Raw genomic sequence first — 26920 nt, forward strand, 5'->3', positions numbered from 1 at the left:
TTTCTTTTTTTATTTTTTCAAGCACAAAATGACCGGACGCGAAATATAAGCAACCCACAAGGCAAACCCACCGTTCTATTGGCTTATTAGCTTTGCCCTTCTCGATCGAGTCTCTCTAGCGTATTAGTCGGCTTATACATGTAAAGAAAATGAAAATTTTTTTTTTTTTTTTAAAAATCAATTAATAATCACGCGTATTTTCAATTAATAATGAATTGCGAAACTTAGTAATTGACTGTGGATAATAGTATTAATCATTTTCTAATTAACTTGCATTATAATTTTATTATTTCCCCTGCACATACATACTTGAGTTTGTTTTTTTGTCTATACATGCATTACCCCAATTAATACACGTTATTTAAGGTTAACTACCTACTATATTATATTCCGTGCATATTTGCCTCATCCAATTTCATGGAGTAGCCAATAGGATCCTTGGAAAGGAATCGAAAAAGGCAAGGGGAGTTACACTAGTAAGGAGAACGATGAAGTAGTAATGAAGGGGACAAACGAAGCACGCATATGAGGCCATCTATTTCTTCATATTATAATTGTTTTCTGTCACATGCCAAGCACGTGCAGTGCTCTGACACATAAATTATGCATTGGGACCAACCTACGCAGCCTTTGGAGCGACTTACACGAGCCACGCAACTCACAAGGTGTACAAACCATACTAACAAAAAGAAAGGTCGTCAGGTAGCAAACTTACGGGGGAACACGGCCACGGGTGTCCTACCAAAGTGAACTCGGACCACAACAACAATGTGAGGGGTCCAATTTCTGCAACTTAAATCGAGGTCAATGGCTACAGCCATCCCGTTAATGGCCGGACGATCGCAATATTCAACCATCCAAAACTGTCCTACTTCTGCTGGTACAATGGAACTGTTGCCACTTTGTTCTTGTTTCTTTTAGTCAACCCCAACAGACACTAACAGAGTCCATAGGATCCCTTCCAACTATTCCCTACTCAATTTTCCATAAGGTAATATTTCCCATCCATGTTTCTACTTTTTCGGCGGTCACTACTCTAAACACAATGTGATGCCGAGTTATCGTCAAATAGACACGAGTAGCTGAAAAGAATATTAGCGAATTCAACTAATTCGAGTATCTATTTTCCTATCAATATTCAATCCAAAATTAAAATAACAGCATCATAATGAAGCTTAACAATATCAAATACACGCAAGTATTAAAAAAGACATATCTAAAATATCTATGTGTGAGCTAAAAGAGACCAACTAAAAGAATAATCACACATTACTAATAATTAGAAGACTCAGATAGCATATAATGGTGGATCTGACCCCTTTTGAGTTGTACAGGTACTCAGTCTCATATATGTTTGTTTTAATTAACTCTACTAGGACTTGAAGTTATTAAAAAAAAAAAACACTAACAAGATAATTAGTAAAGTATGGATTTTATCATATCCACCCTAAATCAGAATAACGATACCTTACTCAAGCTTAAGAAAATCAAATTAACAAAAATACTTTAAAAAAACTTATTCTGCTACCATCCATACTTATCCTCGAAAGATTGGAAAGCCAAGGAAGCTCGAGAGACCATGAACGGGTTTGACGGCAGAATAGAATTGGATCGATGGACAACCAAAAAAAAAAAAAAGTGGGGTGGGGGGTGGGGAAATGGGTGTCAATCCAATCAATTGTGAGGTTGTGGTAGCGTTTAGTGAGAGAAAGGAGTCCCCTGGGGTGAGCCTAGGATGCTTTGGGGCACTATGTCCATGGATGAGGTGCTCGAGTGCCATGGGCCTACTCTATGATGGGTCTGGACCTAGCTAACTGGTGGGCCCACAATCGAAAGGTAAATTCACAGTGGACATTTAGTCGTACGAGAATGGATGAGGGGATCGTGGTCGGTTGGCACTATCTGGGAGGGAGGCACCAGGGTATGGGATTGTCATCTCTAGCCTGTTTATCTTTTCCTAGTGTCCATTCCCCACCACTCGAGCTGGTCAAGCGCTAGCTAAAACAGCCTTTCCATTGTCATTGTTTAGGGGATGTTCAGTTGCTGCCTGCTACTGCACATGTCTGTAATTGTTACTTGCAGGAGCAGGAGAATTTATAATAGGAGCCAAACAGTCATCAAAACTAAGTAGATTGAATTTGAGCAACTTAGCATTCATGTCGAATGGGGTTTGGTAGCTGACCTGGGTATCCTGAAACCGTGATATTAGCCAGTCAAGATGACTCGAATCCACGTCCTCGGAACAGTCAGATTCCAGATGCTATTGGTGCTAAGAGCAGGAAGTTGTTTGATAGCTATTCTGGCCTGGAAGCATTTGTTTCGGTCAAAGCAATGGTGGGCGGTCGGTCCCCTGTGAAGAAGTGTAACCACCCAAGAAAAGGAATGCTGTAATATATTGGTGGATTAGAAGAATTGCATATATAAATCATAACCATAGGCGTCAAACTCACCCATCAGGTGTAGACTAAAGATTTATGATACGGGAATTTTTTTCTGTGCAGATGGATGTCATGTTCTCAATCAAGATATAAAATAAACCTGTCAATCTGACACCAAGGGTAATCTTCAGTGATTGATGCAGTCATTTTGAAGAATCCATTTTGGAATGTCATTTATGATAAAAAAAAATTGTTTGAAACATAAAATCGCAAAACATATAGATCAAAATAACTTTTTTTCTAGGTTATAAATCTCCACAAGAAACGTTGATACCAGTTATGAAGATGATTCTGTAACCCATCCGAACTTCTTAACTATGACCAAATAATGTTCTCCTTATATGAAGGCAAAGTAAATTCAAGGTTAGCTCAACAACCAATGAATGATCCCTTTTGACAGTGAAAAAAGTAAACGCCAGATTTCACCTAACCCAAAAGCTGTAATCTTCAGTGTTGATACATGATAGGATTGCTCAGGATGTATCACTTTGCATGCATCCACAAACAGGACCAGTTTCGGATGTATCCTCGTTGCTTGTCTGCTTGTACTAACGGCCAGAGTCCTACAAAGTCAATGATTGATTCAAAAGGATTAGCAAAATACCATGAATTATGAAATATAAGTGGTGAGAGTTTGCAATCTCTGATACCTTAGTTAAAGCAAACCCAGAACCTGTTGGAAAAAATAGAAGACAAGAAGAATTATTGAAGAAGCAGTTTTGTGTTGATCTTCTTGTTCTTCTTCAATAATTCTTCTTGTCTTCTATTCTTTCTAACATGGTATCAGAGCAAATGAGACGAGCGAGGCTCCAGAGCCATCGAAGCCTGCCATTCACCACATCCCTTGCCTTTGCAGAGCAGAGAAGGGGGGAATTCTTTCCCGTCGAACTCGCTTCCCTGTCGGACTCTCCTCTTTGTCCGTTGTACGGTCGTCCGCCGTAAGACGCGTGACGCCTTCGCTGCTACCCCAGCCGTTGTCGTGACCACACCTGGTGTCGCCATCAGGTGCGGTCACAACAACGAGGGCTTGTTTTGGTGCGGCCGACTACTCGCCCTCGGTAGTGGATCCCTCTTCTCCTCCATGCTGACACGGACTTAGCTGGTTTTGCCTAAGTCGTGCGGCACCCTCGCGCGTCCGTCCGCAAAGGTCAGCCTCCCCGAAGCCTCCCATTGTCCCTTAGGACAAACAAAAGAGAGAACGGGTTAAAGAAAACGCCTCAATCGGGATCCACAAGCAAACATGTCCGAAAAACACTTCATAGACAATGCAAATTACAAACAGACTTTACAAGCTCTGAACAGTGGCACAACAAAGGGTAAAATGGTCCATTACAGACCGAAAAGCTCTCGAGCGTGTCCACATGACACAACCTTTATTTACAAGCCTAAAGAGGCCACCAACCCAACTAAAATGGGACTATTAAGCCTTCGGCCGCCCCTCTACATTCTGTACAAGGCAAGAACATGCCGAACGACACGGACATACATAAGCATTACATCAAATACCCTGTTTCAAAGTTTGTCCGTGACATTCTCCCCCACTTATCCCTTCGACGTCCTCGTCGAAGCCTTTGTGAACACTGCAACTCTTCGCCTTTGCTGAGTCTTCAATCTTCTGCTCCAGCTGCAATGCGCCTCCTGGCTCCCAGCTGCTCTCCGCTGCTGTTTCTGAGTAGTCGAACCTTTGATCCGCCATGCTGCTTCAACTCGCCAATGACTCTGACTCTGGTGTGGGGTTGGTTGAGTTGTGTTGATCCTTGTTGATTCCCGCGGATCTCCCAAATGAAGGAAAAGACCATTCTTACTGCGCCAGTCTCTCAGAAATTCCACATGCTGCTTGAACTGGGTGGATGCTTGTTGGAGCTTTAACGAGCATCTTCTCGCAAACTTTTGAAGTTTTGGGTCCTTCCTCCACAACCATCTGCTCATTGACTCTTCTTTCAATTAGTTGTCACATCCAAGTAGGTTCGCATCACTTCCGCTTTCGATTGGCATTTCGTTGGGAAATGACGCGGACAATCTACTCTCAGTAGCACTGATCACCGTTGGTGAGGATTTGACAACTATTGTCTTCCATTATCTTCGAAGGGTCTTTGAACTTGTGCAGAGCTCCTCTGCTGGATAGATAAGAGAACTGGGGTACTCGGTTTCGCCCATTCTCTTAAGAGTTGAGAAGGTAAAGGTTACTTGACTTCGCCCGCCTCCTCGAGATTGTACTTCATGCATCGAGCTGGTTACTGGCCTTCGACTGCTCTTTGCTCACACTTCTGAAGTACTTGAAGTGTTTGCACTCCTTGCGTTGAGTTAGCTACTGTGATTCACCTTCTCAATGCCATTGAACTTCTAGAATGCAGGAAGTTATCACCCCAACTTGGAGTAATTCTCTGATAGATGAGGTCGCCTCTGGGATTGTACCGTCTTCTCCATCAACCCTGCCGCCTACTCCACTGAGTAGCAAAGGTACAGCATCGCGTACTGCTTGCTTCGTTCCTTGGTCGTGCACTCTTGCATGACCCGAAGTCCTTCACTTACGGCTATCTTGATGAGAAACTTGTTGACACCGGTCTTACGAAGTTCTTCGGCCTCTGCCCTTTAGCCTTGTCTCGGTACTTGAAGATTGCCTCTGCATTCTCCACCTCCTCGGCCCCTTTCACGACCAAGCGCTCTCCCTCCATGAGAGCAAGGGATCAATGACTTTCACGGAAGTCCCGCCTCTGCGGTACCATGGCGCTGCCATGCCCATGGCACTACTATCCGTCGCCTCGCATCTCCATCCCTTTTCTTCACAATCAGTAGATATGCCTCCGTGACACTCCTCCGAGTCCACCTCCATTCTAACTGATTGCTTGATTTTGGGTAGCTAAGTCCCTCTGGACTCGTCGTCGCTTCCTCGCCCCTTTCGACCCCCTGCTTCAACACCTCTGTGTTCTCTAAGCAGTCTGTTTGGTCGATGGAAAGACAGACTGCAACTCCCATGCCTGGCCTCTGCCATCACGTTGTAGAGTTTGCATCGATTCTGTTCTCCTTAGCTTCCTTGGTAGCAACGTTCGCTTACTCAGCCTTGTCCTCTGACTTGCCGGGCTCCCTTAAGCGAATATGAGCTCTGGAGCAGTCCAGCTCTCCAGCTGCTTCGATCATACCTCTGCATGATCAAGTTCCTCCCATGGAACTCACTGGTACTTGCATTCGAACTTTTCCCTTGGTGGAACCCAGCCCCCATATGCTGATGACCAAGGTTTTCATCCGATGCAAAATTCGATGCACGAACGGAAGACCCGCCTCTGCGGTACCATGGCCTTCACTCCTTGAATCCATAGCCCTTCTTGCCGTCGTGTTGTTCACCAAAGCGGAGCTCCCAGTAGCTCCCGATCATACCTCCATATGATCTTATCCCTCACGGGACTATGTCGTGTATGTCGCATTGCCACGAACTGTTCCACCACGATCCGCTGCACCATGTCGCCTCCTGGTGACATCTCCATTGCATTCTGATCCTTGTGGAATAAACTCGAATTGTGAACCCTCCATGTGTGGCCTCTGCCAATACATCGCAGGGTCACCTCCATCTTCGATTTTGTTCGCTCCTTTGGCAATCGACCTTCATCCACCCACTCTTGGGTCACACCTAGATGAAGCACCGCTCTAGGACAGTCCGTCGCCTAGTAGCTCCCGAAGTCCACCGACTTCACTGTAATTTGTGCACCATTGTCTGGATCCTGGGCCTCTGCCCCTACCAGCACAATTTCCGCTGCACACCGCTTCCTTCATAGCAACTCGAATGGCAACACTGTGGCATATTCTTCAAGAGTACCTGCCTCTGCGTCCTCTTGCCCCGTGCTAAGGCCTTTTGAACTCAACTTCGCCTCCGCAAATTGAGTCGCCTTAGTTCCTCCATCAAATGCTCCTCCGAGATAAGGTGCATGTGCCCCGAAGCTCCCTTCGTCTTTGGCACCATGCAAGATGAGTCTGCTCCGTCAGAATGAAGGACCCATGGAACAACATGATCTTACTCTTGCCTCTGCAAGAGTTCATGTCCTTGACCTCTGTCTAAGGAAAGCACTGTGCCTCTGCTCCATGTTCCAACTTCTATGCTGGCTCCCCCACTTGATCTCGCAATGCATCCACCCATGCATTCTCTCGAGCGAGATCATGTGACAACTCCTCGCTGCTTGCTCGGTCCATTGAGCTTCGTGGAGTTGTTGTTTGTGAGGTACTCCTCCTCAACATGTGAAGTCCGTCTCACATGATTCTCCCTCTGGAGAGCCGAGACTTATCCCTCCTGGATAACTGTCCCGTTGGAGCAACATCTCTCTTCGTTTCGGAGATCACCATCCCCTTGGACTACTCCGATCTGCTGAACAAACTGTGCATTGTTCTGCCTCTTACAAACGTACTTGCTAGATTGCGCCTCCATGTCAATACAGCCACCACTGCACCCCTCAAGGCCTAGCAACATGTTGAACTCGTTGCACACTTCAGCCTCCTCCGGACGTATCCTTCGCATGCCGAAGAGAAAGTTTCAATGCTCCATGGCGCCGAGTCTCGACCGCCTTGGGATGGCCACGAACAATCCATCGTCCGCATACAAGCCCATGCATGAGTACCGAATTCTTCGAGTTAGCAATTCCCCTCACCTCTGTGAGCTTTGCACAACTCTTTCGGTCGCTGAGCAACTCATTCCACTTTGCATGGTCTCGTCCTTTTGCCAAGCGCCTCGCTTGCCTTGAGCACCATCAAGTAAAGTTGTCAACGTTGAGCCGAAGTTCAAACTCAGCCATCCCAACCTTTGTGCGCTCCGCATTCTTCCAAGCTTGCCTGTTCTCGTGGTGCCTCTCGCGCGAAGGGTTGGCCATTCCTCTGAATGCCAATGTCAGATGCCCGCTCCTCTGAGCGACTCTTTTCCCTACATCTCCATGCCCGTTTTCCCTCAAACGGTCGCGCGTTGCTGACTGCCCTCCATGCAGCCCCGCTAGGTCCCCCACGTTTGCATGTCAAGTGTTTCTATGAGTGCTTGTCCCGCTCTGATACCATATGACATGGACTTAGCTGGTTTTGCCTAAGTCGTGCGGCACCCTCGTGCGTCCGTCCGCAAAGGTCAGCCTCCCCGAAGCCTCCCATTGTCCCTTAGGACAAACAAAAGAGAGAACGGGTTAAAGAGAACGCCTCAATCGGGATCCACAAGCAAACATGTCCGAAAAACACTTCATAGACAATGCAAATTACAAACAGACTTTACAAGCTCTGAACAGTGGCACAACAAAGGGTAAAATGGTCCATTACAGACCGAAAAGCTCTCGAGCGTGTCCACATGACACAACCTTTATTTACAAGCCTAAAGAGGCCACCAACCCAACTAAAATGGGACTATTAAGCCTTCGGCCGCCCCTCTACATTCTGTACAAGGCAAGAACATGCCGAACGACACGGACATACATAAGCATTACATCAAACACCCTGTTTCAAAGTTTGTCCGTGACAATGCGGCCTTCTTCACCGATGCCGCCTACACCGACCCCAGGCTCGGGTTGTCCGTCGCCATAGCATCGTCTTCATCAGGCTGTGAACTGCATCAATCGCAGCCCGCTGCCTCGCCGTCAACTGTCGATCCTCAGCTCCTGCTAAGAGCTAATCGCTGCAGATTTCTCTACCAATTCATTGTAGATTTCTCCATCAAATCGTTGTAAATTCCTCCTCTACTGCAGCTTCCTCCTGCTGCACCTTTCTCCTCCATTGCAGCTACCTCCTCTGCTATAGCATCGCTACAGCTACCTCCTCTACTGCAGTTTCCTCTTCTGTTGTAGCATTGCTGTAGCTTTCTCCTCTGTTACAACTTCCTCCTCTGCTGCAGCTATCTCTTCTGCTACACCTCTGCTGCAGCTTCCTCCTCTGCTGTAGCTACCTCTTCTGCTGCAGCTACCTCTTCTGTTGCACCTCTGCTATAGCTTCCTCCTCTGCTGTAGCATCACTACAACATCGCTGCAGCTTTCTCCTTTGCTACAACTTCCTCCTCTGCTGCAGCTACCTCTTCTGCTACACCTCTGCTGCAGCTTCCTCCTCTGTTGTAGCATCACTGCAGCATCGCTGCAGCTTTCTCCTCTGCTACAACTTCCTCCTCTGCTGTAGCTACCTCTTCTGCTGCAGCTACCTCTTCTGTTGCACCTCTGCTGTAGCTTCCTCCTCTGCTGTAGCATCACTGCAACATCGCTGCAGCTTTCTCCTTTGCTACAACTTCCTCCTCTGCTGCAGCTACCTCTTCTGCTGTAGCATCACTGCAACATCACTACAGCTTTCTCCTTTGCTACAACTTCCTCCTCTGCTGCAGCTACCTCTTCTGCTGCAGCTTCCTCCTCTGCTGTAGCATCACTGCATAAGTTCTGAACAATGAAGAAGCTGTTTTTCATTGAAGCTATTCTCCCCCTATTTATACAGATTAAGAGGGAGGATTTTTCTCAACAGAGTAGAAAGATTTCCTCATAAAGTTAGAAAAATCTTATCAGAGTATAAAAATTTACTTATATAGTTAGGAAAATCTTATCTGCTATCATGCCCCCATAAGATGGTGCTCCTATTAAGGATACCAATCTTGGATCGATGCAAAGCAAATATTTTATGAACGAGAGACTTCGTGAGTAGGAGAGCATATCATTGCTGCTGCTGTGGCTACGACGGCGATAGCTACGGCTGTTATGGTTACTGTGAAAGCTGCAGCAGAGGAGAAAGCTGCAACGATGCTGCAGTGATGCTACAGTAGAGAAGGAAGCTGCAGTGATGCTATAGCAGAGGAGGAAGCTGCAGTAGAGGAGGTAGTTGTAGTAAGGGAGAAAGCATAGGAGAAAGCTACAACAGAGGAGGTAGCTGCAACGATGCTACAATAGAGGAGGAAGCTACAGCGATGTTGTAGCAGAGGAGGTAGCTGCAGCGATGCTTCAGTAGAGGAGAAAGCTGCAGTGATGCTACAGTAGAGGAGGAAGCTGCAGTAGAGGAGGTAGCTGCAGCAGAGGAGGAAGCTGCAGCAGAGGAGGAAGCTACAGCAAAGGAGGTAGCTGCAGCGATGCTGTAGCAGAGGAGGTAGCTGCAGCGATGCTACAGCAAAGGAGAAAACTACAACGATGCTACAGCAGAGGAGAAAGCTGCAGCAGAGATGCAACAGAGGAGGGAGCTGCAACGATGCTGCAGCAGAGGAGGAAGCTGCAGCATGAGGAATATACAATAATTTGGTGGAGAAATCTGCAGCGATTAGCTCTTAGCAGGAGCTGAGGATCGACGGTTGACAGCGAGGCAGCGGGCTGCAATTGATGTAGATCACAACCTAATGAAGACGATGCTACGACGACGGACAACCCGAGCCTGGGGTCGGTGCAAGCGGCACCGATGAAGAAGATAGTCGCATGGAGGAGAAGAGGGAAGGAGTGGGCAGGGGTTGGAGAGGGATCCACTACCGAGGGAGAGCAGCCGACCGCACCATAACAGGCCCTCGTTGTTGTGGCCGCACCTGATGGCGACGCCGGGTGTGGTCACGACAACGGCTAACGTAGCAGCGAAGGCGTCACGCGCCGTACAACGGACGATCGTACAGCGGATGGAGAGGGGAGTCCAATAGGGAAGCGAGTCTGACAGGAAAGAGTTTCCCCCTTCTCTGCTATGCAAAGGCACGGGATGTGGTGAATGGCAGGCTTCGATGGCCGTGGAGCCTCGCTCAGTCTCACTTGCTTTGATACCATATTAGAAAGAATATAAGACAAGAAGAATTATTAAAGAAGCTGTTTTTCGTTGAAGCTATTCTCTCCCTATTTATACAGATTAAGAGGGAGAATTTCCCTCAATAAAGTAGAGAGATTTCCTCATACAATTAGGAAAATCTTATCAGAATAAAGATATTTACTCATATAGTTAGGGAAATCTTATCTGCTATCAGAACCATCTACAAAATGTTGTTAAAGCATCCACGCTAGTTGGCAATATTCTGACTCCATCTGCAGAATCTAAAAGTCATCTAATTCTTGTCCTTCACTACAATGGCAAAATATATTACTACTAATTTTGGGGATTAAGCAATGTATTCTAGATAAATTTGAGCTATACTTCTCTTCAACATCCAGAAAGATGAAAATTAGAGATACTAAAATTGTTGCCAACATAGCCCTTTGAGGAGAACAAGCAAGCCCTCAGAAACAGTAGTTCACAGCCAAAAATTGGTATCACATGGGCACAAGAATTGCTAACGGAAAAACAGTTTGCACACGTTTAAGTATTTTGCAAGGATTCATTGTTAACAGAAACAAGCATTGGCTTATATCTTACTGCAAATGATCCTCAAACAAGAACCTTAGAGGTGAACAAACAGCATATACAATTATGCTTCTTATCTGGTGTTGTGGCACAATAGATAACTTACAACTGGAAAAGCAATACTGCATATTGGATCACAAAGCATAAAGCTATTCTCCAGTTGCCAAGATTAAGAAGAGCAATACCATTCCACAAATGGTGGATAAATCTGTTGCTGTGTAAAACATGTTGTTCAATCTATCTTTTGGTGATAAAACAGCTTGGCTCTAAACTAGGGTTATTAAGGGGTGTTCAAGCGCTTGCCTAGGGGCCTAGGCGAGGTGAGGCCCGAGCGCCTCTTTATTGGCTGGGCTCAACCCAGGCCCTAGGTGGCTCAAGTACGTGTTTGAGTTAAACCATTTGGGTTCAACTTGGGTTCGAACCAAATGATTCAGCTGAACCAATTTAACCAAGATGAGAGAACTAAGATGTTCTTTCTCCTTGTCAACTTCAACAGGTTACTTGCTTATAAAAAAATTATGACATAATTGGCAGGTAAACCATGAAAATCTTTTGCAACAAAATAATAAGTACTAACTTTTATTGTTGCAACTAGTATAAAGATAACTTTGGCAATAAATGCCATCAAATTAAGTGCTAAAACTCCTTAAAATAATGCTAAAACTTGCCATAGAAACATTGTACAAATATATGGGCTGATGTTATTAAGTTGTCGTTTTACCCACATGATAAATCAGCCTTGTATTTGTCTTTTAATATATGACAAAACCAATCATAGGATTTTTCGTATGTTCATAAAATGTAAGACAATTGAAGAATCAAAGAATACAATGAGCTGTCCATAAATGCCATGAGTGTTAGTTCATGGTAATATTCATAATTTTAGGGAGTCTCCTTTGAAATCCAATTCTTTATGTTTCTCGCAAACTATGCAAATCATGCTCCCATAATGTGCAACTATGATTCTAATTTTAAGAACTTTTATTAGTAAATCTGATGCTCGTAATAAAGAAACTGAGCAAAGTTTTGTGAATACAGGCTTAAGGGAACCTTCAAATATCTAGTGTCTTAGTTTCATCCAATATCCAATCTAATTGGTCAGCATAAGTATGGGTGACAGAAATATTATGGCGAAGGAAACTTGCATAAATTTGGTTATTGGATGGAGACAAATTCATCTTTCCTTTGCTGGTCAATCTTGATGTAAGATCAACCAACTAGGACTAAAAATAATCCTACTGATTCACATGACAGAAATGCTTTGGTGCAAAGGTAAGTTTCTTAATATTAATTATACATCAGCTATAGTCCCAATCTTTGTTGGCTGAGGTGGGAAGAGAGCGGAGGTGGAGGGGGGAAAGAAGAAAGATCGATAGATGATATTGGAGTTTGTGGCACAGATAATTCACCAAAAATGGCAATGGTCCTGTATTACTAACTTGACACTCGACCTCTTTGGAGGAAGGTACTTGGAAATGGATACAATCGAAAAGCTATTTGGGTTATATCAAAGAAAGTCACACCCAACTTGGTCGGCTTTTCAGGATTTCCCTCCCCCATACTCAATCATGCGAATGCTTGCTAACATCAAGTGTTGTACTCAAAGAGTGTACTGTTTGATAATACTGATCAAGTGAATATCACTCGCACCAGGCATCATTTTAAGGAGTTGAATGTTGATGAAATCTAAAGTTGATCAAATTTAAGGACTCTGTACTGAACGAGGCATTAATCACAAAGGAAGGCTATTGCTTTCTGATTTATTGCTGAGAAGCATATTCCTCCAAGAACTTAAGAGAACACCTGTAGTCCAACTCCAATCTGGCCATGGATCTGTGAAAAAGACCCTTGGATCTTACCCTAAATGTCAATCTCATGAAAAAGCAAAGGTTGATGCAACCTTGAATCAGATCATACTACAAAATTGAGCCATCAGGAATCTGCATCTTATATTGATCAAACATCCATAAGAACCACCTTTCCCAATATCTCGAGGGGAGCCTACACATTCCCCAACTTCCAAATCCAGATTTGAGATCAAAACCCCTTCCCAGACCTATAATCCAGAAGAACCCCAGTCCTCCCGCCCCCTTCCACCTCTAAGAAACTCAAATTCACCATCTACGATCCATCCAAAACCAGATATGCTGTTGAAAGATATCATAAGTATATCAGATGATTTCAAACCACTGCAGCAATGGCATTCCTTGTAGGATAGGAGGCTCTTTCTGGCTTACTTCCGTTTCACTTCTAGGCCACTAAAACAGTTCCTTCATCCATCGTTAACCAGGGTTGCATCTTACATCAATCCCAAGGTGTTCAATCTCGTTATGAATGTAAATGCCCAAAATCTTAAATAATATTGCTACAAAATCTTCTCGTAGACTTAATTGACGGCAGACGGAAAGATTATGCATCGAGTCATTCACGACTTCTCTGTCTCGGATGCAGAGCTCTACAAACGAGGAAGACAGAAAAGGATAAGGAAGAAGTACTCAACGTATGATCTACCGTTGATGGCAAGGGAGATGGCGCATATGGTGGCGGGTAGCAGGCGCGCAAGATGATGACGGCGGCGAAGAACGGGAAGAGCTTCCAGCAAGCCGGTTGTCCCATCCAAGTCGCCGCCACTTATCCTCCCTTTCCTAACGATGGGAACTCGAACCCCTCCGTCGTCGTCATCCGGTTCTGGGGATGTCAATTCTAAGGTTAGGGTTTCAAGGGTCTGTGGATTCGCTCACTCGATTGGAGAAACCACAGCGAACACAACCACGGGAACTTTGGCGGGCCGCTTAAAGATTTAAACGATGTTTCACAGAGGCCCTCTACAAATCGATAATACTTTTGATGGATCATATATATATATATATATATATATATATATATATATATATATATATATATATATATATATAAATAACAAGTTGACATTAATTTTATATATTTTGTAAGCATCTAACTTATATATTGATAAGATGAGTATAAAGATACATTAATTTGACATGCTATGCTTAGTCACATAATTTTTTTCAAATTAATGATCATAATATAGAAAAGTCTAATTAATGGTCTTCCCAAATTTATCATCTTTAATGGTGATGAAATTTGTGAATATTATCAATATAATAAATCACACAAACAATTTTTGATATATCATTTTCAAGGTGCCAAATTTCTTAGAGCTTATTCACAACAATGTAATGGGTCTTACTTAAATTTCATTTTATTGAGGTTCTCAATATATGCTTCTCTTCATTGAAGATTTTAAAGGAGGTGTTCTTCGAAGAAAAATTAAAAGAATACATATTGATAATAGTGGGGAGTTCACATTTTATACGTTCTTTTTCTTTTTAAAGATCATGACATGAAAATGAAACTCATCCAAATACATCAAACAGTGTGAAAAGATTCTACATCACTTAGAGAACTATTGGTCTGATGCAATGAATTTATCAAAAGTCTTATATGCAGAAGGTATGGTACGTAAAACTTATACCATTAATCAAACTCTTCTTAGTCTAATCAATATGAAGTCTCGATATGAGCTCATGTTTGAAGATAAATAAAATATTAAATATTTTAAAATATTTAGTTTTATGTACTATATTCACATACTAGATTTAAAGAAAAATAAGCTTGATGCTTGACTTAGAAATATATCCTTATTAGATATGATGAAAGAAATAAAGATTGAAAGTGCATAGATCCATAAACACATACATAGCTATGTGGTGTTTGATGATGTCTCTTTTTGTTATTTTTCACAAATAGTTACTTTTGAAAATATCAATTATAATAGTAAAAATGATATAGGTTCAAAACCTATAGTTGACTTTTTTATCTACTCCTATTATTCCTTTCTTTACGGAGCAAAATGATATGATAAATTAATGATGTTTGTGAGGAGAAAGTTTGAGAAGATAAAAAAGGACAACTATCAAACTAGCTCTTTACATAAATGAATATAGTGTAAGCATATTTTTTTATTTTTTTATAAATTAATTGATGATCTTAAGCCTATTTATTTTGTTGAAGCCAAAAGTATTAGAATAGTGACTGTCATAGATAAAGAAATAAACTACTCTTAAAAATGAAACGAGGGATCTTATACCAAAGCCTACAAATTTAGATCAATTACTTGTAAATAGATCTACAAGGTGAAATATAAATGGAAATATAGATGGCTACATGACAAGACTTATTCCAATGAGATTTTCTTAAAAATATTTTAAAAAAAAGTTTACAAGAAAATTTTTAGTTTTGTAACCAACATAACATCCGTCTGGGTAATGATTAGTTTAATAATTGATCTTGATTAGAAGCTTTAGTAATTTACTATAAATAATGTATTTCTATATGATAAAATTAATAAGAACATTTATATAAAGTTATCATTGAAATATATTTTTATTTCTAAATCAAGTTATGTTAGCAAATTTAAGAAGGTCCTCTATAGGTTAAAACATGCTTGTAGAGCATGGTATGAAAATATTATTTAATATTTCTATATTTATTTTCTTAATGATCCTAGTTTATTTGTCAAAACATGTTATTGTTCTTGTATATTTGAATGATATGATCATAATAATAAAGTAAAGATTTTAAAACTTCATGATGGTCATTCTCTTCAGCTTAATATTTTTTTTTATCTAAAGATAATAGATATAAAAATAAGATATATTTATCTCTCAAAGAGATGATGCAAAGAAAATTATTAAAATTTTAAAATTAACAAAAGCAAAAAAAGTTTCTACTCCACTTAGATGCAAATATAAAGCTAAATTGTAAAGATGATACTAATCTAAGAGATGATTTGGATACTCATAGATCCACTATGGTTTTGCTTCTATCTCATAATATATAAAAAAATAACATCATGTCTATTTTAACAATCAAAACACCCTAAAATGGTTATAAATCTAATTTATTATGTGAGAACGAATCATATTAAAACTAAATATCATTTCATCCGGAAAAAAAAAAAAGGCTTCAAAGAGTCATCGACACCATGGAGGTCAAGAGCAAGGAAAATGTTGTAAATATCCTTACTAAATCTCTCTCCAAAGGATCATATAAAGATCTTCAAAGCAAGCTACGGCTTATCTCTAAAATTATATTTTAATTAAAAATATTAAATTTAAAGGTTATATCTTTCAAAAGATTTTAAGTCTCTATCTATTAAAATTAGATAAAACTTTAGTTGATTAAAATAAGAGAAATGATAAGACCTTACTATTCTATACCTATAAATAGATATGATACATTATATGTGTAAATCATCTGAATCTCTAGTATTTAAACCTATATGACTCAATTTTAAAATCAAATGAAGATCTTGTAAGTATTTTTTTTTTAAATAGTATATATATATATATATATATATATATATATATATATATATATATATATATATATATATATATATATATATATATACTTCCATCTCAGTTTCTTATTGTTTTTCTATTTGGATATATCTTGAGCTAATTATCTCAATACTCTTTTTTTGACGTTACATCCTTTGTCTTTGAGTATAGAATTACTGAGACTCCTCGATAATTAATGATTACTTTATAGATTTTTTTCTAAGAAATTATGTCATACTCTATATTGTATTCGTTTAGGAACTACGACAAAGTATGTGGTTGATTGAGGGTATAAATATGACTCGATAATTATCTTTTTGTCGTTGTGGACATTAATTTTTTTTTGTCGGAAAAGAAAACTTGATCGAATTTTGGATCCATTATAAGTCCGATAAGACTCCACCCTATCCAACATTCGGTGCTTGGACGGGTCCAACTACCTACCGCTGATCCGACCCCGCCCGACACGATCGCTACCACGACGACAAGTACTAGTACGCTTCAAAATGATGAGACCCAAACCCCCGCATGGATTCAACTATCGCACGCGTGGTGTGAGACGACATCTTCCCCGGCTCCGGTGGTAACTGATGGCGCGGCTTGGAGCTTTTCTCCCATTCTCCACCACGATGCGCGGTGGTACAGCACGGCCAGCATCCAAAGCATCGTAGCCCGAACCGTCCTCTCTCTCTCTCTCTCCGTAAAGCCGTCGCCTCCCATGCCGCTGTACCGCGCAATCCGGCATCTTGGTTGTCCGCCACCTGTTCGACGAAAGGACCGCGTCTTACCGATCAGCGCATCGCACGTACGTCGCATTCATTGCTACGGCGTCCGGCGCTCGTAAGGCTCGCGAGGAACCGAAGGGAGAAGAAGAAGGAGGGTACGGACGATGGGAGGGGTCGACTGTTGCGTTCCGGTCGATGGTGACTATTTGTCGATAACGCTCCCTCAGTTGCGTCTTTGCCCTCCTTCATGTGTTGCGCAGTCGACATGCAGACGGTACCCCCCCCTGCTTTCATTCTACATTGTATAAGAACTTGCTTTCGACTAATACGATATAGATGCTACGGAGAGCAAGGTTGCAGTACGAATCTCTAAAGAGCGAATCATTATTTACAGTAGAAAGAGTAAGAAGAACCCAAGGCCCAGGAAAGCAAAGCTGACTCGCATTCTACTCGAGTGCTTGTCGTAGCCCATCGCTCATCCATCCATCACAGACACTTCCCTACCGATCACAAGTGGCCCAGCTCAAACACGGTCTGCCTGAGGTGGAGGCTGCTGCTCTCACGAGTGCCGCGGCCTGGGAGGGCTCATGGGAAGAGGTTGCTGCGGTGGTGGAAGCTGGCAGCGTTGGATGCCGAAGGGGAGGAGGAGGATTCGACAAAGTGTCCTTGGGTTTGGTACATGGGATCAGGCCCCATGTCACCTTCTCCTGCTGCGACTCCTCCGCGATAAAGAGCCGGTCCATTCCTCAACAGCTGCCCTTCGTCCTTGTATTGCTGGCCCTCCGGTCCAACCATGGTACTTGCATTTGTGGTACAAACAGTACCTGTGGGCTTGGTGCTGGCTGTCCAATTACACAATGGTAAATGCATCATGAGAAGAGGAGAGATTCTAAGCGTTAAGAGGTTGCTGATAGAAGAGCGGGATCGGAGCACCGAGATTACTGCTGTCTCTGGTGGTCTTCTGGCCTCGGGAGCTGGCGTTTGCGTTGTTGGGGGCCGAGGGCTCTGCCATCGTTGCTGGGGGCTGAGGCTTCCTCCTCCTTCGGTTATGGTCGGCCAGGCGCTTTCTACAGCTTCTTTTGGCCTCATCAAACTCTGCCAACCCATGGAACCTGACCACCATTTGGAGAAACATGAGGCAAAAGATGAAAAGTCTATGAGCCTATTTCTCCTGCCCCTACATGAAGAAAAGGAACCAACAGAATGCAAAAGGACCCAACATCGAACAAGGAAACAGAAGCTATAAGGAGAAGAAGAGAGCCAGTGCCATGGATGATCTGGACTAGGGTAGGTGCTGCAATTAAAGCCTCGAAAAGCTACAAGAAAGGGGTAACAAGGAATGTGGAGTTATGTACTAAGTTACAGGAGAACACGGACAAGGAAGACAAAGGCAGTCACACCTCTCACAACACTGCTGGGGTTTCATTCCTATGGCTCACGGAGACAGATGCAACAAGCATTGGGTTCTGCACATGTGTCAGGAACAATACGAGCTCCTCACTGATCTCCTTGCTCAGGCGTGAGAGTTATGTTTGCATTGACACCTCATAATGTTGTTGAGAGTGTTCATGGAGATTGTGGATATGTGTAGGAATGCCAGGCTCGGTTGCTGCATTCCACCCAAGCGGTCGTAAAAGAAGCAACACTCTCACGGCATATGAAGGCATCCAAAAGCCAGAAGAGAGAAGGAAAGCAACCGTGGGAAACTGGTGGCCGTGTGGCCTCCTAAGCTGGCCCATTACCTGCTGCACTGCTGGCAGAAGCGCTGCTGCGACCCGCCGACGACGACGACAGTGGCCTTGGAGTGGAACTCGCATACTCTGTGGCGGCGGTGGTAGTGTTTCGCTCCGGAGAGGTCGGTCCTGCACCCCTCGGCCTGGCACCGCGGTGGCTGGTGGCTCAATGAATACACCCCTCTCGTCGTGAGCGACTCGCCGGACGAGAAGTAGGTCCTGCGGCCCAAATTTAGCCCGATACGGCCACCGACGCCGTCTTCCCTCTTGATGAGCCCCACGGGGTATTCGGGCAGGGGCGGCGCCGAGTAGAAGGGGAAGCTGTTCGTCATGGGGAGCAAAGGAGGCGGGGTGCAGTCCAGTAAGGGCACGTTGGGGAAGAATGGATGGCTTTGGAGGTTGCTAGTGGTGACTGGGGTGGTGGTGGTGTTGGCGTCGATGGAGCTGGTCTCCCAATCCCAAGTTTGGTGCTTTAGGCTGCTGCCTTCCAGCCCAACAAAGGACATCATGGAAGGGGCAAAGTAGGCCTCAGCAGAGCTGGATCTGTTCATCATCTTCCTATCAGACGGCCCTTCGAAAGATAGAAAGGGAGAGAGGGTCAGAGAAAGAAAAGAGTGAGAGTATAAGACTGTGAGGGAGGGAGGAATACCGAAGTGGAAGTTGGCTTCTGGGCTTTCACCCTTCCTTTTTCTCCTTTGCTCTCTGCATGTAAGTTCTGGGAGGTGGGGATTAAAAGTGCAACGGCAAGTAGGATGGTTATAAAAGAAGAGAGAGAGAGAGAGAGAGAGAGAGAGAGAGAGATGCCGCTTCTGGCTGTGCTAAGGGGAGGTTGGTTGCCTATCCCAAAAGCCTTCTGTTCTAGTGATGAGTTCAACTGAAAGCCATGCAGGAGACGGAGCTTTCTCCCACCGAGGAAGTAATGGCGGCTTAAAAGCATATGTTTAGTGGTTAATCCCTTAAATCTACTATCTTGGCCTTTTGCATGCAGATCTCGTCAGAAGCTTGATGGTGATGGTAGTACGACGTGTGGACAGACAAAGTCTTCTCCTTGCTTTCTCATGTTATTATTGGGATATCGGAAGCTCTACCCTTTTAGGTATGTTTACCTCCTCCTCCCCTTGAAACCCTAGTTAAAATGGTTTTGCTTATAATCTGGAGACACACACACACAGAGCACAATCTGAACATTGTTCAAGAAATAATCGGACATAATGAACATAATAATTCAGCTAAAATTCGGATTAATCAAATATCAATGCAGGAAGTTGTTCATGACGCATGTACTTCATTACCACTGAAACCAATGAAATCTTTCCACCTGACAAGTTAGGGAGATAGTTCCTTGTACGTACGTAAGAAGTAGACAATGCACGGCAAGTCAATTAGAGTTGTATATACATGAATCCCGAGTATATTATTGGCCGGTGAATGGTTTCAGGCAGTAATGGTATCCGAGAGGAATGCATGAAGGAAGAAACAAAAGTGATACATCCCTGCAAATTATACAGGTATTGTGTGGGTAAAAAGCATGCAGAACACAGGACAAGCACAGTTTGCAGATGGATGATGACTTCGTACCATTTCTCACTGCGTCTCTTCATGCATTCGGCCACCTATTCCTCCCTCTCCTGCAACATCTTCAGCCCCACGTACCTGCCCATCATCATCACGGTGGCTTGGGGATTGGTCCCCGGCGAGACCCTGAAGGTCGAGCCATCCACCACCCGGAGAGCCGCCGCCCCCATCACCCGGAAGTCCCCGTCCACCACCTTCCCCGACGCGCACCCGCCGTGGTAGTGCCAGAGCGTCGACACCGTCCTCCTACAGAACGCCGCCACCGCAGCGTCGTCCGACATGTTGGCCGGAAGCGCTGGGCCCACGAACCGGGTGTCCCTCCGCCCCGCCCTCCCTCCCCGCAACCCTGTGGCTCCCGCCCGGAACTCCTTCATCGACCTACCGTAGAGGACGTCCCCGAGCCGCCGCACCCCGGCCACGCACCGCGCCAGGTCCTCCGGCCTGGAGAAGTAGTTGAATCGGACCAGGGGGTTGTCCCTGGCGTCGAGGGAGGCGAGCCGGAGGGAGCCCTCGGACGCGGGGCCGGGGACCTTCTCCATGAGGGTGGCGACGGTCACGAAGAGAGGGGAAGCGGACTGGTGGAGGAAGACGGAGGGGGCCGGGGAGTGGAAGGTGACTATGTTCGACACGGCCTCGACGAAGGAGGCGTCGGCGCCCGGGATCCCGACGACCTGGATGAGGGAGTTGTCGACGGGGACGGCGGGAATGAAGGAGATACTATTACGGGGATTGTCGTACATGTGCCGCCCCACGCTCGGGTGGTGGAGGGCCACCGGGATGCCCCACGCCGACAGGTATGGCCGCGGCCCGATGCCGCTGAGCAGCAGCAGCTGGGGGCTGCCGAGGGCTCCGGCCGAGAGGATCACCTCGCCTCCCGGGCGGGTCTTCGCGCGGTGGTGGCGCCCCATGCCGTCGCGGTACACCACTCCGGCCGCCATCACCTGGTCCTTGGGCCGCGATCGTCCGCTCGAACCTAAAAGGGTACATGGAGGTGATGAAGGTTGATCACAAGAGCCAAACCAGTATCTACGGCCAAGAACCATGCTAGCGAGATTAGACGGGCATCGATAGCTTCCAGAGAGAGAGAGAGAGAGAGAGAACCGGGCAAGACTGGGTTGAGCAAGATCCGGTGGACGGTGGCCCGGATCGCCACCTTTATGTTGGTGGGGTTGGCGAACCTGAGGAGGTCGGCGGCGCTGTGGCGGCGGCCGTGGGAATCGAAGGTGGCGGCGCCGATCTTGGTGCCCACCACGTGCTCGACGGTGAATCCGTTGTAGGGCGTCGCGCCTGCCTCGAGCAGCCCATCGCGGACCGCCGCCTGCCAACTCCGGAGCACCGGGCGGAAGGCCACCTCCCGTTCGACCCACTCGAACGACTCGTTCACCAGGCCAATGTTCCATGCGGCGACCGTGCCGCCGGCGTCGCCGCCGTCGAAGAAGGACGGATGGGCGCGGCTGTAGAATCCGGCGTTGATGGCGCTGCTGCCGCCGAGAACGCGGCCGCGGGCGTTGGGGACGCCCTCGTCGGAGGTGAAGGGCTGGGCGGGCGAGTCCCGGGCGTCCGTGTCCACCAGGGTCCGGAGGAACCCATCTTGGCCCGCCAGGGAAGGGAACTCGCCCGGGGCGCCCCCACGCTCGAGGACGAGGACGCGGTGTGATTCGGAGAGGGTGGCGGCGAGGGGGCAGCCAGCAGTGCCGCCGCCGACGATGATGTAGTCGTACTCGGCCTCCTTCGGGAACACGGTGGCGTCGCAGGTGAAGCCCGCGTAACCTGCAAGCGGAGAAACCACAATGGGATCAATCAAGAACCCAAGAAACCACCGATGGGATCGGAACACAAGCCAAGGAGATTGGAGCCGGGGCATACCTTGGAGTGAAGGCAGAGAGAGGAAGAGGAGAAGGGCTGCGATGGGGAGGGAGGGTTTCCTGCCCATTTTCTTGAAAGGGAATGCTTAGGGGAGAAAGAGAGGAGGAGGAGGAGCGAGGAAGCAGGGAGGTTTCGGTCGAAGTCGAAGTGGCCTATCGTTCTTGGAAATGCTGGGGAGCGAAGGCCGACGGAGAGATGGCGGTCGAGGCGGTTGTAATTAAATGAGCAAGAAATGACCAAACTAACCCTGTCAGGCGTGGTGATGCAGGTATCGGCCACGTAACCAGGAATCAAACTTGCAAGGGCTCATAACAAGCAACTTAAGGTAAATCTCAGTGATCCAATTAAACCCATCAAACCATTTCTTATCCTTATACGATTATTCCTTTTACTATGCTTATGCAAATATTTACATTTTAACTCTTTTTTTTTTTTTTCTGATGGCATAAAACATCCATATCATTGTTTGACATATTATATATATATATATATATATATATATATATATATATATATATATATATATATATATATATATATATATATATATATATATATATATGATAGCGTGAAAAAAAGAGATGTGAAAACAAACCTGAATTGGGTTCCAAACACCGGTAAATCAACGAGTCGTAGGTTTGGATATGATCTACCGGTTCATAAGATCATGTGGATGGTCAGCATGAGTTTTTGGATTGGTATGTTGGGCGTAGTTACAGGACATGAATTGGATTATTATGTTTCTCCTAAACAAGAGAAACATGGGAGTTCCATTCCATTGCTCGAGTCCCAGTAGCCAATTTATTGGTATTAGTATCGGATTAGGGACTAAATTATTGTTCATCGATATAGACACTTGACATGTTGTTGACACTGATATATAGATAGATAGAGATTTACCACCTCGGCATTAACCACAATAGGATAGGAGGGAATATTGCATGAATCATGATGTGAATAATTTTGAAGTTCATGTGCAGTTTAATCGCACAAACAAGTAGTTAATCAAAGTCTTTTTTGAAGGACTTAAAAAATTGAATAATGGGTACCACAGAAATTTGGATTCCAAAAAAATATTTGTTTTCGTAGGCGTAATAGACTTATTGGCTGGCTACCAAAAGTCATCTTCTCCATGACTAGGTAGGTAGGTAGGTATATTTCAAAGAAAGCCTGACCTAAATGATGATGAGGTAGGAGAATGTTGAACTGCAGAAGGGCTTTCTCTACAACTCAAGTTTCAGGCTTGTCTAGCTTAGGTGGTAGGTAGGTACTAGGAAACACACAAATTTTCAGGGGGTAAGGGGCTTACATTGAACCTTGTTTATGGTCTTATTCCAACTTCTCGTCTCTTTTTTTCTTCTCAAAAGAACAACAATAAAATCATAATGATTTGTTTAAATATCAATTTAAATCATAATGAATTTTTAGAATAAAAATTTCCCACTCTTTCAGAGCTGATGTGGTCTAGCAGACCCCATGCATCAGGGTCGCATGACGCCACATCAACCCTGAAAATTTTTCTGGTGTGATCCGGTTCATCTAAATAGGCTATTTATCCCCCCCCCCCCCCCCCCCCCCCCCCCAAAGAAGAAAGAGTATTGTGCATCAACTTTCTTCCCCCCTCCCTTGCCTAAAAAAATACAGGACACGATAATAACATGCAATCACGGATTTCAGAGTTCCATAAATACATAGAGGTCTACAAGTCAACAATAACAACGTACATCTGCCACAGGTGCCCTGATATATATATATATATATATATATATATATATATATATATATATATATATATATATACAACACCACCAACAACAATTATTTAGCAACTCTCCAGCATATATCATAGATGAAGGGCCTGCCTGTAAATAGATTTCAGCAGGACGCGTCCAACTCCTGAAAATGAATGAGGTGAACAAATCATTATGCACTAAAGGATCACTTCTGCTCACCTTTCTAATTTGGCAACCTGATATGCATGTCATAACAAAGTATGATTTTACTCTGGAGATGGCTGGCTATATTATGATTCCAGTTGGAAATTATACAACAAGGAATTAAGCCACATGTTCATGTAAAATGTGTCTATGTATTTAATCCATACACACACATAGCATCTATTCATCATATAGACTTTTTCTTTTTTTTCAATATAATTTATGATTCTTCAGCAAAACATCATAACATAATGGATAAGAAAAAGGATCAACAAATCAGAGATCTGTCTAATCTGTTCTGTTTGTTGCTTTCTTACAGTAAGGGGGAAAAAACTAATAACATACCACACTAGGATACTTTCATTTAAATCACAATTCTAGGAAGCCCCTCTTTTCTGGTGGGTTTAACATGAAACATAATTACCACATTGACTGATGAAGAACTTGGCAGATGTATCAGATGTGAGGAGGATTACAAGTGAACTGCTTAGAACCTATGCTACATATAGTCGCATCAGAATTCATTACTGACATGGTAGACAACTACTCACATATCAATATATTGCCATTATGCCAATTGAATACACAAATTTATGTAACATGAATGTACTACTTGAAACTGGTCGAATTCACGAACGTGTGATTGGCACAATACTCACTCAGTGATACTCGGAGACATGATACTCACAATACTATCATTTTAGCACAATAAAGATGATTGTGCCAACTTTGGAGTCCACCTTTTGCAGGAGCAAATATAAGTGCCAGTAAGACGAATATCTTAATTAGTGATATGGTGCCTACCTTATATTCTTACTATGACTTTACATAATTGGTAGAAATAGTCACCATAAAATTCCCACTATATTGACATAACAACATTTAAGTCTGAACACTTTTGGCAAAAATAGTCACTGTAGAAGTTCCCACTTTTACAAGTCTGAACTTTGTTTCCCGTAATCGACCTATCATGATGTTATGCAAAGGCAACCTAAAGAAAGAAACCATCTTGAGCTCTACATCAACATATCTAAAACCTATATAATCTTCCAAGTACACGGTCTAGTTGATGTCTGACCAAATTGTTTTAAGACAATATCCCCTCCCAAGACATTCCAAACAAAAGAAGACAAATAAGCTTAATACCATCATGAATATTGAGCCCACCACTTAACAAAAATCTTCCCCTTGATATTTTTTACCATCAACCCTCCACTTGTTAGGGACCTTTCTTGCTTCTAGTGACAAATCACCTCTTATAACTCAGTGCCTAAGATTGACAGGTGGCTCTTCGAATTAATGTTTACTGATTCAACATGCATATTGTTATTGTTAAGCATTTACTCTCTTGTTATCTAGTGAACAAAATTATGCGCCGACAGTTGTAAGATATACATCTTCTATCTCAACACAATCATCCATTAAATATTCTATGAATTGGGGTCGACAATGAAAACACAGACTTTATATGTTTTGCATTAGGTCATACATGATTGATTATAATCAAACTTAATCACAATTTTCAGCAAAATATAATAACTCAGCACCATCTTTGTTTAAAACACTGCTTTTATTGTACCAGAATGTCCGATTTGACAACCAATCGGAAGCGAAATGGCGATTACGTCCAGTATGGTCCAATATGGGCCATACCACCCAGCACCATACCAGACTTACTACATGATATACAAATTGATAACAAACAAAACCATGCGATCATATCATCTGGTACAGACACCATTTATTTATTTTTGACAGCCGTCACAAGTATCCATTTTCATGTCATTCTCTCTCTCTCTCTCTCTCTCTCTCTCTCTCTCTCTCTCTCTCTCTCCCCACCACATCAACACCACCTCCACCAGCCCCAAGTGTCACTGCCACGACCACCTCCTTTTGGTCGAGTTGTCGCTTCCTCCTCCTACCTATACGCCTTCTCTTATGCCCCCTCCTTTGCCTTCTACTTCTCCACTTTCTTCTCTTCTTCTTCTTCGTCCTCCTCCCACCCCCACCCCTCTCTCCTTTTTCAATGGTCTGGAAAGTGCTGACCCACACTAAATGTTGGTATGTCAATTTAAATGAAATCCAGATTTTGATCATCATTATCCTTTGTGAAAATCCTAATTTCCAATTGTTGTTCATTTATAATTCAAACTCTAGGTGACCCATTTAGAAAAAGCTTAATGACTAAAAAGCATCCATTAAGTGTCTTGTGAGGACCTTCTTTTAGTTGCAAAAACAGAAACTGATATATGCACTTGATAATGGACCCACGCATCAATTAGAACCCCACCATACCATTCAAATCAGTAGTAGTCATGCCCTATTATCTAAGATTTCATCAACCAAAAATAAGAACGAAAGAAAAGTCAAGCATGATTCCGATACAGACCACTGATAACAAACTATAACAAGGCCTCACCCCCTTATTATACAGAATAAGAAAATAAATTATGCTTTCCAAGTGTCATTTGCTTTCATGCACTGTAGGTGGTTTCATCTTTGATGTTTAGATGTGTTCATGCAACACTAAAAGAAATATAAAGGGAACAAGCTACTTAAATTAGTGCAATGTTACATTAGAAACAAGATTATCAAAAGATTCGAAATTAATGTCACTTAAGACAACATGCAAGGTTCTGCAGAACTCGATTGTGCTCCTAGCTAACTCTTTTTTCCCTTTTTAATCTTCATTTTTTTCCCAAACACCCATAATCCACTATTTGCATATATCAGTTTGCTAAGACCGCTGTGCCTTTCTGTTATGATCTACTTCTGCAGACAAATTTAGTTCCAAGTTGTGCAGGGGCTGTTACTAATCAATTTGAAGTACATGAACTAGGGTGAGAGATAGGCCAACGAGATGACAATAGAAGTATTTCCAACTTCAAATTTGAGAGCAAGAATCCACTGGGAACAACCTAAACCTAATAGGAAGAATCAGAAAGCACCAACTGGCGTCCAGCGAGTATCAAACATCAATGCATAAAAAAT

At 43.7% G+C, this 26920-nt stretch overlaps 3 protein-coding genes across 3 annotated transcripts in view; all 3 read right to left on the reverse strand.

The window, feature by feature from the left end:
- Positions 1-17560: 17560 nt before the first annotated feature.
- On the reverse strand, positions 17561-19221 carry LOC103977402 (squamosa promoter-binding-like protein 10). Its single transcript, XM_065112167.1, has 2 exons — positions 18561-19221; positions 17561-17930 (listed from the first exon to the last, which is right to left on the reverse strand). Exons 1-2 carry the CDS (start codon positions 19103-19105, stop codon positions 17708-17710), a joined length of 768 nt encoding a protein of 255 aa, XP_064968239.1. The 5' UTR covers positions 19106-19221; the 3' UTR covers positions 17561-17707.
- A 799-nt stretch (positions 19222-20020) lies between these two features.
- Positions 20021-22154, reverse strand: LOC135582452 ((R)-mandelonitrile lyase-like). The gene is made up of 2 exons (XM_018823387.2): positions 21228-22154; positions 20021-21099 (listed from the first exon to the last, which is right to left on the reverse strand). Exons 1-2 carry the CDS (start codon positions 22057-22059, stop codon positions 20165-20167), a joined length of 1767 nt encoding a protein of 588 aa, XP_018678932.1. The 5' UTR covers positions 22060-22154; the 3' UTR covers positions 20021-20164.
- A 1492-nt stretch (positions 22155-23646) lies between these two features.
- Positions 23647-26920, reverse strand: part of LOC135614628 (ESCRT-related protein CHMP1) — a 4221-nt gene continuing 947 nt past the window's right edge. Inside the window, exon 2 of the mRNA XM_065112183.1 lies at positions 23647-23888. The gene's annotated coding sequence lies outside the window, so the exon portion shown is untranslated. The remainder of the gene's footprint in view (positions 23889-26920) is intronic.

The sequence above is a fragment of the Musa acuminata genome, chromosome BXJ1-3, assembly GCF_036884655.1.
Source record: "Musa acuminata AAA Group cultivar baxijiao chromosome BXJ1-3, Cavendish_Baxijiao_AAA, whole genome shotgun sequence".
In the NCBI taxonomy this organism is placed as follows: domain Eukaryota; kingdom Viridiplantae; phylum Streptophyta; class Magnoliopsida; order Zingiberales; family Musaceae; genus Musa; species Musa acuminata.

Coding starts and splice junctions, on each gene's coding strand:
- LOC103977402 (XM_065112167.1), bottom strand. CDS start 19,105: ATGATGAACAGATCCAGCTCTGCTGAGGCCTACTTTGCCCCTTCCATG. Junction 17,931..18,560: donor TTCTGCCAGCAGTGCAGCAG/GTAATGGGCCAG, acceptor AATGGTGGTCAG/GTTCCATGGGTTGGCAGAGT.
- LOC135582452 (XM_018823387.2), bottom strand. CDS start 22,059: ATGGGCAGGAAACCCTCCCTCCCCATCGCAGCCCTTCTCCTCTTCCTC. Junction 21,100..21,227: donor GCTCAACCCAGTCTTGCCCG/GTTCTCTCTCTC, acceptor GTACCCTTTTAG/GTTCGAGCGGACGATCGCGG.